The sequence below is a fragment of the Mandrillus leucophaeus genome, unplaced genomic scaffold (genome assembly GCF_000951045.1).
Source record: "Mandrillus leucophaeus isolate KB7577 unplaced genomic scaffold, Mleu.le_1.0 Scaffold968, whole genome shotgun sequence".
Lineage (NCBI taxonomy): Eukaryota > Metazoa > Chordata > Mammalia > Primates > Cercopithecidae > Mandrillus > Mandrillus leucophaeus.
In genome coordinates this window covers 653,246-668,876 of record NW_012110563.1, presented here as the reverse complement: position 1 = coordinate 668,876, position 15,631 = coordinate 653,246, and the positions used below count along the sequence as shown (strand labels likewise).

Genomic DNA, 15,631 nt, shown 5'->3' with positions numbered 1-15,631 from the left:
TACAACTAACATTGATCGAGTCTTGGTAAAAGTCCGATAACACATGAAGACAAATATTAATTTTCCCTCAGCTTTCTGAAAGATCAATGAACATGTTTGAGGTTAGTGATACTCTTTTCTTTTTTTCTTTTTTTTTTCTTTTTTTTTTTTTTTTTTTGAGACGGAGTCTCACTCTGTCGCCCAGGCTCGAGTGCAGTGGCGCTATCTCTGCTCACTGCAAGCTCCGCCTCCTGGGTTCAAGCCATTCTCCTGCCTCAGCCTCCGAAGTAGGAGGTTAGTGATATTCTTAACAGTGGCAATGCTAGTCTCCTACAGTGGCCAAACAAGTAGTGCAGTCTTTAACCTAATTCGAAATTGAAAGCACCGAAATACAATTTAGATCTATAAAATGGGATTTGTTATTTAATTCTTCATGATTAATGATTAACAATTTAGATGCACAGTCACAGCTAATGAAAGAAAGTTTTGATTGGTGCTATTTGCTAGCTCATTTGAGTTGCCTTTTTAAAGATCAGTTTTGTTTCCATTGAATCCAAGAACTCTTCATAAAATAGAGAAATATACATATCAAAGGACTTAAGTAAAAGTAGGTTAGAAATAAATAATCTTACAACAACATTTTAAATCCTCTAATGATTTAAAGAAAGGAAGACATATAACACTGAATGCTAAACAGGTCTTTTGACCCTCTCTTGAGAATTTAGATATATATTTTATAGTATATGTATATATATTTTACACTTCACGTGTAGGCCAGAGCTGTCTAAAATATCTCTTCATAGTAGGCTAGAGGGATCTATCAGGAGATAGAATAAAATAAGATCTGAGTATAGTCTCAGTTTATGAGAGTATTTCTTTCTGCTTTGACAATCAGCAGGGATCATAAATTTGAAGCAAATCGTGGCTTTTCTGCGTCTGGGTCTGTGTTTAAGACTGAGGAAGACTCTCTCGGAAGAGCAGCTGCTGGTGGAGGGGGTGCTGGAGGGACTCCTCGGTTGGGGGGGATGGCTCCCGACGACATCTGTCGGAAGAGGGTGACGCGCTGCGGGACAGTGCTCCTGCCCCCTGCCTGAAGGCCCGTTCCGGGGACCGCCGTCACGGGTTGAGGGATGGAGGCCAGGGACTCGCCCACAGTGGGATGAGGTCTGGAAATCAGAGTGGACACCTCATGGGGCAGCGAGGGCTGTGAGGCGGAGAGGGGCCTGACTTCCCGGGTCAGGTTGGTGTTGTGAAGCGCCTGCGTGCTCTTGTGCACTTCGTTTTTCGGCGTGGAGCTGCCAGGTGTCTGTGGCTGCGGGGACGGCTGCTGTGGCTGAGTCTGCGGCGGCTGGGACTGCTGTACCTGCTGCTGAGGCTGCTGTTGCATGAGTGACAGCTGGGAGGCGGTGGGGGAGGCATAGTGGAAAGTTCGAGCGGCCAGAGGGCTCTGTACAGGAGGGCTGCAGACCGCGGTGGTGTAGGAGCAGGGTGAAAGGATGGCTGATGGCTGGGGGGTCTGTGTGCTGGGACTGGGGGAATGCAGGTTGCTGTGAGACAGGCTGGTCGCTGTGTACACTGGTGGAGATTGTGTCCTCATGCGGGAGGTCGGGGTCGTAGTTGACGATGTGGAATTCAGGGTTGTCATTTGAGGATAATTGATGGGAGCGATTGCCTGCACCATCTCCCTGTCATGTTTCACAATCTGCTTGAGGATTTCATTCTCCTGATTGTTGAAAACACCAGTGTTCAGATCCTTCTGGAACTTTTGCAGAAGAATTGAATTTTTCTTTCCTGTCAGCAAAAGAAAGATAGGAACTTAGAAAGCCTACCAATGACTGAAGACAACGCCAAGTAAGAGTGGCTCCTGAAAACAAAAGTATAGCTGTGCTTCGCAGGAGAGGTTTAAAAAGCCAGTCACTCACCTTTACACACCAAATACCAATGTCGCTCCTACCTTTCACACTTCCTGTATTTCTCTGGGAACTCTTACCTTCTACTCAAGTTGAACGGCCTGTAATATGGGGAAGAGCCACTTTACAGAAGACAAGGAGATATTTAATATGAGGGCCACCTTGAAGAATGGGGGAAGAAAGGGTTTTTGGAATAAGATGGGCTTGGAATCAACATTTGATTTTAAAGTTACTTTCTCAAGAAAGGACCATGGAGATATAAGCGAGAACATTTCAACACTTACTGTGTGATAGGCTCTCTACAAAAGACCTTAGGTAGATGATTTTATGTAACCTGCAACCCTGTCAGATAGGTGTGTTCATAATCTCATTTTACCTGAAAGGATATCAGGACATGAGAAGAATAAGAACAGTGCCCAAGAAAACAAAGAAAACATGGTTGGCAGGTTAACAGGGCTGAGAAAGACCATACACACAAAAAAGTGATAGCACATCCTTGCTATGGAAAATGAACCAACTGCTTCTGTCTTATCTGGGTGCTTGCTAGAAACAGCCTCCTGGGTGTGACCCCATTCGCTGAATCAGATGCTGCATTTTACTAAGATCCGCAGGTGATTCCCAAATGCAAATCTGAGGCGGACTGTATCAGGGCCGCCTTTGCTTTCGACCCAGGGTCCTACACCAGTCCTTCTCAGTCCTAGCTGGATATTTTTCTTATCTCTGGAGCTTTAAAAAATACTAACATCCACTTGTTCCCTACCAATTAAATATAAATAATCAGACATGGGCTCTGGGAATTCATTTTCCCAGAGCAAATTTCCCCAGGGAATTCTTTATTTTTATTTTTATTTTTTTAATTTTTTTATCAAAAAAATTTTTTTTTTAATTTTTATTTTTTATTTTTTATTTTTTTTTTAAATTTTTTGAGACGGAATCTCGCTCTGTTGCCCAGACTGGAGTTGCAGTGGCGGGATCTCGGCTCACTGCAAGCTCCGCCTCCCGGGTTCACACCCTTCTCCTGTCTCAACCTCCTGAGTAGCTGGGACTACAGGCGCCCGCCATCATGCCCCACTAATTTTTTGTATTTTTAATAGAGATGGGCTTTCACCTTGTTAGCCAGGATGGTCTTGATCTCATGACCTTGTGATCCACTCGCCTTGGGCTCCCAAAGTGCTGGGATTACAGGCATGAGCCAACGCGCCCCGCCTCCCCAGGAAATTCTTAAATGCAGCCAAGATTGAGACCGACTTTATGATCTTTCCTCTTCTGAATGGTTGTTGTGAGGACCAAGGGCATAGTGCATTGCAGGCTCCCTCTAATACCTCAACACATTTTAGCTCTTCCTGCCATCACCTTCTGAGTGGTTTGCAATACTAGACAGTCTCTGGCATAATAATGATTACAATCAATAGTAGATTGGTGAAAGAAGGGGAAAGTAGTGACTTTTCTATGGTATCACTGATACACTAATAGGCAAGTGAATATGGTAACTGAAAAGTGAATCAATTTGCAATACTGCTAAATAAAGTAACACATTAAAAGTAACAAAGTATATTTTTGAAAATAAATATATGTTGTAATTTCATTGACTGCTGGGAATGCAATCATTTTAAATGACTGCCAGAATAAATAGTTACCTCTCCCTACTTACAGACTGTCCTAATTTCCCAAAGAACAAAATCTCCTACATTAGTAATAAACATAAATACTATTTAGCATATTTGCTTAACTAACTGCAGCTTACATCTATATGCAATGGCCACAAAACTGAGAAGCATAATGTTTCTTTCTGATTACGTGATTAGTCAAAATATCTTAATCTAAGTATCTTTAATCTTGGGAAAAATAATGTAACTTTTAATACACTCTTATAATTTTATAAAGATCAAAAATTCAATTTTTTAGTGCTTATTAGAAATCACATTGCCAGTATTGATTACAAACCATTTCATGTAAATATTGTTATAAAAATTAACTGCAGGCTGGGGTGGCTCATGTCTGTAATCCCAGAACTTTGGGAGGCTGAGACGGATGGATGATGAAGTCAGGAGATCAAGACCATCCTGGCCAACATGGTGAAATCCCATCTCTACTAAAAATACAAAATATTATCTGGGCGTATATTTTTTATATATATATATATAAAAAAAATAGCATATATATATATATATATGGTAGCAGAAAAGACTTTAAAATATGTTGATGTTTGCGAGCTAAAGCATCTACGTAGGGCATTTCTATCAAGGCTTTTTTTTCCTGCTTGAGTCTGTATTACAAACATTTTACTATGTCTCTGCTGAGACTACTTTAAATGTGCAAATTTTCAATTCCTAATATATAGATAAAATGTAAAGTTGACCCCAAAATACAAAAAAAGTGTTAAAACTTAGTTTGCAATATAGACTCATATTATCATAGTTTTCGTTCTAGTTCAATGCTATCTAGAATTTTTATCATTGCTTTTTACCTGAAGTTTCAAATTGTTTTGGCTTCAGTTGGGAAATCAGTTTGTTTAGCTAGTAAAAATAGACATTAATAAATAAACCTAGAATACTTAGAAGAGATAGATAGGGACACAGATCTCTCAAGAAATATGGCTACAGCTAATTGCTATTTCTACACAAATTAACAAGTAAGCTATAAACTGGCATGTTGGACACTTTCTTTTTTCTTTTTTCTGAGACAAGATTTCACTCTCTCTCCCAGACAGGAGTGCAGTGGTACCATCTTGGTTCACGGCAACCTCCACCTCCCAGGCTCAAGCAATTCTCCTGCCTCAGCCTCCTGAGTGGCTGGGATTACAGGCGCACACTACCACACCCGGTTAATTTTTGTATTTTTAGTAGAAACAGGGTTTCCCCATGTTGGCCAGGCTGGTCTCGAACTCCTGACCTCAAATGGTCCACCTGCCTTGGCCTCCCAAAGTGATGTCATCATAGGCATGAGTCACCACTCCTGGCCGCATTTGGGACTTATAATTGCAAACCTATGTTATGCCATGAGATTAAAACTAAATTTTATATAAAGAAGGTAGAAAACTAGAGTACCTATTCGATCTAGTCGGTCAATGGCAACTGTCTCAAAGGCTCTCCTCATCATTGGATATTCCTCCAGGACCTCGTTGAAATTGTCCACAGAAAGTGAGTAAAGACGACAATATGTATCAGCTCGAACACTGGCAGTACGACGTCCTTTGGTCAGCAGGCAAATCTCTACAAAAACAACAAAGAAGAATGACTTGTTTGATCATTTTCTTTTAAAAGCCATTAAGGCTTCCCACAACTTAAGACACGTCTCATGGTGTGAAAAAACAATTATTAGCAGCATTTTTAATTATATCAGCAAATTCCTTCTGACAATTAAAAGTATCCAACTGACAACACTCAATCTTAAAATAATGTTCTTTTTTAAAAAACAGTTGAGACAGCCGGCTGCGGTGGCTCACACCTGTAATGCTAGCACTTTGGGAGGCCGAGGCAGGTGAATCACAAGGTCAAGAGATCGAGACCATCCTGGCTAATATGGTGAAACCCTGTCTCTACTAAAAATACAAAAATTAGCTGGGCGTGGTGGTGGGCGCCTATAGTCCCAGCTACTAGGGAGGCCGAGGCGGGAGAATCACTTGAACCCAGGAGGCAGAGGTTGCAGTGAGCTGAGATTGCGCCACTGCACTCCAGCCTGGTGACAGAGACTCCATGTCAAAACAAACAAACAAAAAACAAAGCAAAACAAAAAACAAAACGAAACAAAAAATCAGTTGAGACTTTTGGTTTAAATGGAAGGCTGAAACACAGTATACCTTATCCTTCCCACTACAATTCCCTGAAATAAGAAATAAAAAAGAAACAAAAGAGATGCAGAAAATGGAATAAACCGTCCACAAAAGAGTTGAAAAAAGAAAGGGGTGATGATTTAGAAAGAAGATTTTATGAACTCTGGAAGGCAGAAAGCAGACGGTATAGTCTAGACAGAAGCCAAAATGAGTCCAAACATTGGCTTAGAAAGTCCTATGATCAAACAAAGCTAGACCAGAGGTTTAGATATATTATAGGCATGTCTAATGTAGTTTGTATATTCCCAATGAGATCAGTATGAAGAAAATTATATTCCACATGTACAGAGGGACTCTCTATTTAAATGACTTTTAAGGGTAATTCCTTACGGAAATTTAGATTTCCAAAATATGGTAAACAAACATTTGCAAATTTGGATTTCATTATTGGCCAGCTGAAGTTATATAGCTATTGAGATAATTTTCCATTTTGTTTTCCAAAAATTACGATTTGAACTACCGTAGGCTTTGATTATTTTTAATTTGGAAATAATTTAAACATTTAGCTTCAAAATAACAAATTTGAAAAAAGAAATGATAGAAGTACTTCTACAATTTAGTCACCTAACAAAAGGAAATACAGTAAATATAATATTAAATGTCTAAATTCACACTCTTGAGCTAATTTAAAGAAGTCCTATTTATGTTAACAAACATTGTGAATAAATCATGCTGTAGACACTATGTACTTGATTGATGTTAGAACTAAAAATATGAATCAAACATATCTACTTTCATATGACATTCTGATAGTAAATAGAGGCATTATATTAATACAGAGTTCATTTGAATACAATCTGGTAAGAACAATGTCACATATATGCAAACTCCAAGAATACTAGAGAAGGACATGTGAACCAGTCTGAGAAGATAGAGAGCATTTTAGGAAATGTCACCTAAGCCATCAATTATGCTGTCTGCTGTCATTCATGTCGAGATTGTAATGTTGTAAACCTGCTAAATAATATTGTGGAGTCTGCATGTTTGCGTGTTTTTGTGCCTGAATGTGTGTGTGTGTGTGTGTAGGAAAACAAATCTATTTTGGTCAATTTTAAAGCAAATTACCATACCATGAAATTTACCTGCTACTATAATATAAACAAGGTAATTAAAAGAAGCATTTTGAATACTACTCCAAAATTAAATTCCTAAAGTACTAATGCCATATTATTATGATTTATGATTGCCATATTATGGCAAACAAATCTAAGTGTCAGTTTCAAATCTTGTGTAGAATGTTAAATGAAAGAAGTAAGACATGAGAAGCCACACACTGTGTGATTCCGTTTATGTAAAATATCCAGAAAATACAAATCTGCAGAGACAGATAACAGGTTAGTGGTTGCCTGCGGCAAAAGATGGAAAAGGGAATTAACAGTAAGTGGGCACAGGAATCTTATTTGGGTGATGAAAATATTCTGAAACCTGATTTGTGGCGATGGTTTCATACTTGGTAAATTTACTTAAAGATATTTGAATTGTATGCTTTAATGAATTATATGTGTAAAATATGTCATATTACAGCTATACAAAGTGAAAAGAAAAATTAGTTTTGTTTTTATTTTTTATCCTTATACTTACTAAATTTTTATTTGAATTTATTTTCTCTTTTCTGAACTCTTTCTCTTTACTGTGGAATCATTGTTTTCTCTCTTTTTCTAGGTCTTTCTCTGGTGCGTTGAATGTTTTCTTTCGGTAATCTATTGATGTCCAATCACATTTAAAGACAAGAAACTCTGGTAATGTTGCAGAATTTGTTAATTTAAAGTTTTTCTTTAGGGTAAATAGGTGGGGAGCTTGTCCTCATATTTCTCTAAATACCAGAATGAGGAGGGCTTTACTTTAGGCCACTGACATCTCTCTTAACTGTCCTAGTTCTCCCTCTCATTCAATTGCCTTATAAAAGAACCACTGACATTTCCCTCCACCATCCTCAGATACACGGTTGGCTACAGACTATTCTGCCACATGGAGGGAGGGATGTCTCATACCTACCATCAGCATAAGTCACCCACTTTCTGTTCTGTCTTCTGTGGTCCTGTTGTTTCTTAACTAAGAGGCTGTTTAGTATTCTTCCAGGACACCTGCTGTCTCCTTGTCTCCTGTTCTTTGTACATATACTCCATGTTCCCTCTGCTTTCCCTTCAAGGTTCATCAGTAACCACCAGCATACATTTAACTGCAGGCTACAAAATACCTGAATAGCATTGGTTTATCCAATACATTAATGTCATTATATTAGAAAACAAAATTTGGGAGTAGGCAAGGCCAGCATTTGTTCAGCACTTCAGTGATGCCAAGGCACTGTGCCCGCAATACTTTGTTTTCTTTGGTCTTCTTCTCATGATCACAAGTTGATGGCAACAACTACACACATTCATATACTCACATGACAGCATCCAAAGTAGGGAGACAGCAAAAGACTTTCCTCATATATTTCTTTCTTTTTATTGTGAAGGCAAAAGTTGTGCTACAGTTTCTTAACTTACTTTCTCTAGCATTTTATTATCAGAACTGCATCACGTGGCCAGCCTTAGCTGCAAGAAAGGATTTAAAACTGAATATTTGGTAAATCGGAATACGGCAACTACTGTTAGTCATTGAATTAGGTAAATACTGGTTTAATCCCTGAAGTAGTATATGATGCCAGCCATACAAGATTTTATTAATAAGAAAGGGCCATGGTTGCTGGCTACAGAACCCATGTTATCTGACACTTCACTCATACCTATTTTCTGTCTTCTAGAAACATGTTCCTCTGTCTCATCTCCTGGTTGCTCCCAAATACAAATTCATGCATCAGGTTACTTTGTGGTTGAGTTTGTATTTTATTCTTTTACGATTATTAATTGGGTCTCTGTAGCAGGAAGAGATAAAGGCATGTCCTGGGAATCATCTTAAATAAGAAATGTATTTGTCTTATGCTTAGAAATTACTTGTATTTATTTTTACAAAGGGCATGTGTTTATATACTATATTTAGTGTTTAAAAACAAGTTTAAAAACTAGAAATAAGAATATAGCTATTCTGAGTATGCACAGTCATTTTAGAGATATGTTAAAAACAGATTTATTGGAGCATAGATATAAGTTTATTCATATTTTTTCTAAACCATTATTTACAAATTATTTTCTGGCCCCTGTCATCTGATGATCTCATATAATGAATATATAACATATGTATCATATGTTACACAGTATAGGTATGCATTACTAAGTAATCATGGCTTGAATCAGTTAAATATTACCATTGGTAAGAAAATAAATTATTCAAAGAGGATGCTTTAAAAGTACTGTTTAAAGTCTACATGAAGCAATGTGTATGTGTGTTATGAGCTCTTAACCCAAAGGTTTTCTATATTGCCATCTCAGTAAAACTTAGATGTTATTGCTCAGTAAATCTTACCTCTTCATTACGTTTTGCTTAAAAAGATAATGTTCTTATTTTTTACCTTTTGTAGTTTGTGGGATCAACATTGATATTCTAATTTGGTGTTTCTTGCCAATAAATGAGGTAGAGTGCTATTTGGGGCATTGTCTGCAGCAGTAATGTTTGGTTTCCTGCTGATTCAGGTATACACATACATACACACACACACACACACACACACAGAGTTGCTTGGGCTATTTTAGGGATTCTTTTTTTGGTGTAGTATTGACCTGGGGATTTAGAGTCCTGTGTTAGTCTCAGTCAACTTGCTCTTGTTTGTGAGAATTAGACACATATTTATAGTCTGTGGACTTTATTTACCAGTGAAGTATAAAACTCAGTTAAGTCTCTAGAGTTTTGTTGTCCTTAACTCTGTAACTAACTTAGACTTCATTCAACATTTTATCTCTAAAGTCTCATTAATCTTTATATCTCCAGTGCCTACATGATAGATAGTAGGTGCTTAAAGTTAGCTGACTTGAATAATTGAATCAAATAGCAACATGCTTGATGAAATAAATGATTTAATCACCTACAAAAATTCCCTTTGTACTTAATGTGACATATTCCCCTATGGAGAAACTAAGGGCTAAATATAGACTTGCACAACAAAGTGCCTTCAAAAGTTATATAAACAACTTTGTTCATTACCAAGTCAAAACTCATCAGCCATTACCTTGCTGCATGTCCTCAATAATTTCTTAGTGAGAAAAAGAACAACTGAAGGTTATTCATGAGAGGAGAAATAGCCACTGGGAAGTATGAGAAACACTTAAAATAATCTCTTCTTTTAAAGCCTCCATACTCTGTTTCTAGTATGAATAACAGAATTAAGAAATGGCACACCCCTAGCAATGAAAAAAGAGTAAACTTTCTTATCATAGAGGCTTAGATTTCATGAGTTGAATGTCCAGATTCAATATGCATAGAGCAGGTGCTTCTCTGTGAAATGATTTTCTCTTGATACAGTATTAAGTTATTTTGAAAATCCACTTATTGAGTAAACACAACCCTTTGTTAGATGTTACAGTTTTGTGTATTTGCCATGTCTGTGTGTATGTGTGTCTTTGGTGGGGATGGGTGGTGTTTAAATAAAGGACATATAGAGAAAAAAACAATTTAGTCATCTGTAGCTCATACTATCATAGGTACCTTAGAAATTATGTATGTATTAGTTTATCACTATTTCATTTTATTTTATTCTACTGAATTTCTATTTCCTAAGTAATGGGTTTATCACTCTAGCTGGTTTAAGACATTTTAAAGACAAAAACCATACAGTTACCTTATAATATCCCTCATAGTGCCTGCTACATTGAGTTTCCAGCCCAGGCAAAATGATTTAAAAATGCTTATGCATACATCAATTACAGTGAATAAAGACAAAACCCACACTAAGTTATCTTCTTAAGTTTTGGATGATATAATATTGGTTCCCCTGCTAGGCATCTTCCCATGGTAATAGAACTTGCCAAATATTTTATGTACTTTCTTCTAGGAACATAATATATCTCTAAGGTTTTGTGCAATGTTTATAATAAAGAAAATTATCTAGAAGATTTGGTCATTTTTTTTCAATGTAGACATGCCTTTACTCATCAGGCAGAAATTAACTTACCCATGTTGATTTCATGAAGCAAAAAAAGTTAAATACAAAATAAAATAAAATTGGACTCCCAAAGAACAAACTGAGTGCAGTTTACAGATGCAAGCTTTTTAAAGATTGTCTTGGCATACTTTCTAGAATCTGTCTGTTTCAGCTTTTCTGCTTTTTTCTTGTTTGTATACTCCCTGAGAGCTCAATTAAGAACTTCCCAGTGGTGTAGTAACTGTTTTAAGAATCTTGGTGCAAATTTACTTGGGTAATAGGTCCCTTCATCTGGATGCATATTTATATATTATAATAAATTGTAAAAGTAATGGGGACTTAGCATATTAATTTTAATTTGGTAGAATTTTCCTGGTTTTCTTTATAGGGCATTTATGAATGGCTAAGTAGTTATTTCTCCTAGTTAAGATGAAAACTATTGGTAATGCATCCTGTCATAGGAACATAGACAACTCTGTTTCCAATTTCAATTTGGCCTAGCACATTATTTGTATACCTTTAATAATCCTTAGGGTATGAGATACATCAACTTCTTAATGCTATTTTTGCTGGCATTAGCTAGCCCTGATTATAAACATGTAAGTCCTCCTGACATTACTGTCACCTATGTAAACAGTCATTTGTGTAAGATAGGGCAAATGGCTTCAAATGTTTTGCAACTCAGAAATATTTTCCTGACCTCTAAAACTGAACTTGACATTGCAGTGACACAGAGCTAATCAGGAACTCATGACAGAAATGTCTAAAGTAATGTGCTTAACTTGAGCTTCTAGAATTTATGGGCAAAACTGTACTTAGCTTTTCATAGTAACCTAAACAAAAGCTGCTTCCTTCGTTAGTAACTGATACCATGAAATAAAAGTAATTCTCTGCTGTGCATCAAAATATTAATTTCCTAAAAATTATTTAGATTTCTAATTCACTGTTTTATAATAATGTGCAGGAGAAAATATCATTTTTTTTCTTTCTTTTTGTCTTTGTAGACTTTCTGTATTTATACTAGTGAACTAGTAAAACACTGCCTCTGTATGGCAGAGGAGATGACAACGTCTGGCTTAAATCATTTTGCATATCATGTTTGACTGGTAGAAGTACTCTGGGTATCAAATAGATTTTAATAGAAATCAAAAGAAGTTTAGACTAGGATCGAACATTAAATAGATGCAAATTTTTCAGTATTTGATTGATTTTTTAGTATAGTATTTTAATGCATTTCACATTTTGTACAATCTTCTGAAACAGATATTGAATACAACACATTTCTAAATATAGATGTTATAAAGAAGGTATTATTCATGTATAGATATGTTCTAATAACCAGAATACCCAATTTTTCATTTTACTAAAGGTATAACTGGTCATTTCAAGTCACACAGATACATTCCTAATTGCACAATTATTTGTGTCCTCTTCTACTACTCATGCCCTGTTATTTATGGTTATTTAGATCAAATAAAGTTATTGCTTTGTCAAACAAATCTTAGCTCCAAGTTGGAGCAAATCTTCTCTCTTAAAACATAAAAATTAGAGTGATCACCTGGGCCTCTGAATGTTGACCTAGTAGCAACTCCTCAGACAAGCTATGTGTTAGCAAAGTTATTTGTTGACAAAGCTGTTATGTGGTTAACTACAACAGTGCCTATAAACAGCCCACCGCAAGCCTGGCACATTGTGGGCACTCGTAAAACATTAGTTTCCTTCCTTTTTCATTTTCTTCTCATAATTTTTCCTTATGATTTTGACAGTACCTGCTAGAAGCAAATAAAAGTAATGCTTCATACATCAAGTAGCTCTCCAAATTTGTGATATATAACTATCATCTTTCACCCTCTTGTAAACAATTTGTTCATAAACTAATCATACAAATTCCTTAGACTGTGTCTTGAGGAAGATGGTTTCACATCCACTAATACCCTTTCTTAATTGTTCCGGGGAGAATTTATCTTTATGCTTCCTCTGTATCTTGATCATCTTGAGTCTTAGTTCCTACAACACATTATTGGACTTACTTGTTTATATTCTTTATACTAAACTATAAGGTCTTTAAAAGGAAGTGCAATGATCGCATTTGCAATGTCATCACTTACCAAACATTCTCATATATTATTTGGTTCAAGAAATATGGAATGTTGGGAGGCCGAGGTGGGCAGATCACTTGAGGTCAGGAGTTTAAGACCAGCCTGGTCAACATGGTGAAACCCTGTCTCTACTAAAAATACAAAAAATTAGTGAGTATGTTGGCAGGCACCTGAAATTCCAGCTACTTGGGAGGCTGAGGCAGCAGAATCATTTGAACCCAGAATACAGAGGTTGCAGTGAGCCAAGATCGCGCCACTGCACTACAGCCTGGGTGATGGAGTGACTCTGTCTCAGAAAAAAAAAAAAAAAAAAAGGAATAAGTGAATCAATCAATAACTGAAAATGGCTTATATCAGATTAAAAATATTCTTCATAAAACAAGGTGCTCACATTTGAACACAATATTCCAAATAGGCAAATCTTTTTGTAAAGCTTTGGCTCCAATTGACAGAAGTTATAATATGAGGCTGTCATCTGGTTCCTACTGATCATAAACATGTTTGTAACATGATTGTTTGATTTTGTTGTATATGTGAATTTTTGAAATTAAGGTTTACACTCTCCACTCCTTAACTTCTCTCCCTTTCCTCTTCTTTATCTGTCTTTCATTTCCATCGTAACTCCTTCAGCTTGCATAAAATCAGCTTTACATAAGACTGTTTGTAAACTTATATCGAATATATATTTGTACTACTTGTCTTTGGCAAGTTAAAATACCTAATGGATATTGCTGATATTACAGATATGTTACATGGGTAGGAAGCAATCCTGGGTAGCCCCATGTAAGCCCATGTGACATAAACAGATTAAAGGGGTTCTGTTTTGTGATTGTAACAAAAATAACAAAAATATCGAAGCTAAGAAGGGTAAAACCACAATTTTTCTGCTTCTCTCTGTCTTTAAAAATTCACCAGACCATTCCAAATTGTTCCTTTCGATCTTTAAATCTAGCAACACTCAACTCGTCAAAAGTTAATCAAACACCTTGAATTATAAATGCCTTTAAAATGCAGCCAGCTTTTAAAAATTCATCAAATGATTTTTGGCTCTTAGGTACCTCCAATGTGTTTTTGAAGTAATATCCTGACAGCCCTGTTTTTCTATGTGGCTTAATATGTTTCTACAAAATGAAAAAAACACATGGCAGAAATAATAGTCTCCACAGGAAATATATTAACAAGATATTTATGAGGCAAGTCGACTGCAGCCTAAAAGGTTATTTGTCTCCAAAATATTTCCCTTGATGCTTTCTCTTTCTCTGTCTTTCTCTCTCTCTCTCTCTCTCTCTCACACACACACACACCACATGCACACATGATAAAATAAACATTTAAACACTCATTTCCTCTATTTGTTTAATGCAAAAATTAATTCAGTTCATTCGGAATGGATTCATTAGTGCAGTGTTTGTCACACTTTAATATGTATAAGAATCACCTGGGTTGTCTTACTGCAAAACAGGTTAGGATTCAGTAAGTCTGGAGTGGGATGAAAGAATCTGCAATTCTAACAAGGGATAGGTATTACTACTGATAAGCTTCTTTTGGGTAATGAGTTCATATAGCTTTCAGATTTATAATTAAAAAAGGGTTCCTCATTTAGAAGAAGTTGGAAAAGGTAAACAAAAGGAATGGAAATTAAAGATAACATGAATTCAAGTTAACCACCATTTTCCCTGTAACCTGCACCTTCGGCAACTGTGGAGAATACAAAATAAGTATATGACATTGACCCTGACTGAAAGTGTTGAGATTATAAATTCAAGCATAATACACAAAAAGATGTGAGCATTAATTCCAAGGCTAAATAACCTACTAGTGACTTTATGTAAATTCAAATAATATATCATGCATCGTAGAGTAATTCTGTACATCATTGGTGACATGAAGGGTCTTGGTTAGACTTCAAAAAAGTGTAGAAACTACACAGACAATGGGGATGAAGAGGACAAGAGAAAAGGAACAGGAGGGGAGAGAAGACATTAGAATGAAACCGTATCATGACATAGGTTCAGAGAAGGGTTTGGAAGGTAATTTTTATGAAATTTTAGGAAAAGCAGTTTGACAGGATCATAAGTATTTGGTTAGGCATAGAGAATATTTTTCCATGGATAAGAAAGTTAATCTTGATCTACACTATTATTGCAGGGCTCTTCAGGAAAAAAACTTTGTGTGCAAAACATTATTTTAAGAAATTAACTTACATGGAATAGAGTGGAGAGTCCTAGCTCCTACATATCTTGCTATTAATGGGAAAGACACTTAGCCTCTCTTTCTCCAACAGGTAAGTTTGTTCTCTCAAATCTTTTGCTTTATGATACAGGCATATTTATCTACAATCAGTTTGCCAAATGAACTGGAAGGGAAGTTTTTAGTAAAGAATTGTGAAGAAGTTTTGATAATAATTTTGGGGAATTGATTGATCCAAAGCTGCAGCACTGAGAACAGAAGGGGTCTCTCTAAATAATCAGTGTAAAATGAAACTTCAACAGAGCTTGAAAGGGGATGAGGCATCCACAATTTTAAACCTAAACATAAAACGAAACAAAACAAAAAACAAACAAAAACAAAAACAAATAAACAACAACAACAAAAAACAACGCTAGGCTGTGTCTGTCCTGGGAGTGAACATAAGATAAAAAGTTGTTTTGGGAACAAATAAAGCAAAACTTTTGCATAAAAAAATCTAATTTCATGAAACTCTTTCTCACATTAATCCAGTTATTCCTTTATTAAAAAATGAAAGCAGTATTTGTGTGTGTGTGTTTTGTACAAATTGGTAAGCTTTTCTCAT

General features: G+C 36.2%; 1 protein-coding gene across 1 annotated transcript in view; it reads right to left on the bottom strand.

Annotated features, from left to right (window-relative positions):
• Positions 1 to 615: 615 nt before the first annotated feature.
• The window catches only part of HCN1 (hyperpolarization activated cyclic nucleotide gated potassium channel 1), a 382,647-nt gene continuing 367,631 nt past the window's right edge, over positions 616 to 15,631 (bottom strand). The window contains exons 7-8 of the mRNA XM_011970716.1: positions 4,937 to 5,101; positions 616 to 1,770 (exon numbers count right to left, since the gene is read on the bottom strand). Of these exons, the coding sequence (XP_011826106.1) occupies positions 881 to 1,770; positions 4,937 to 5,101 (1,055 nt within the window). The 3' untranslated portion in view covers positions 616 to 880. The remainder of the gene's footprint in view (positions 1,771 to 4,936; positions 5,102 to 15,631) is intronic.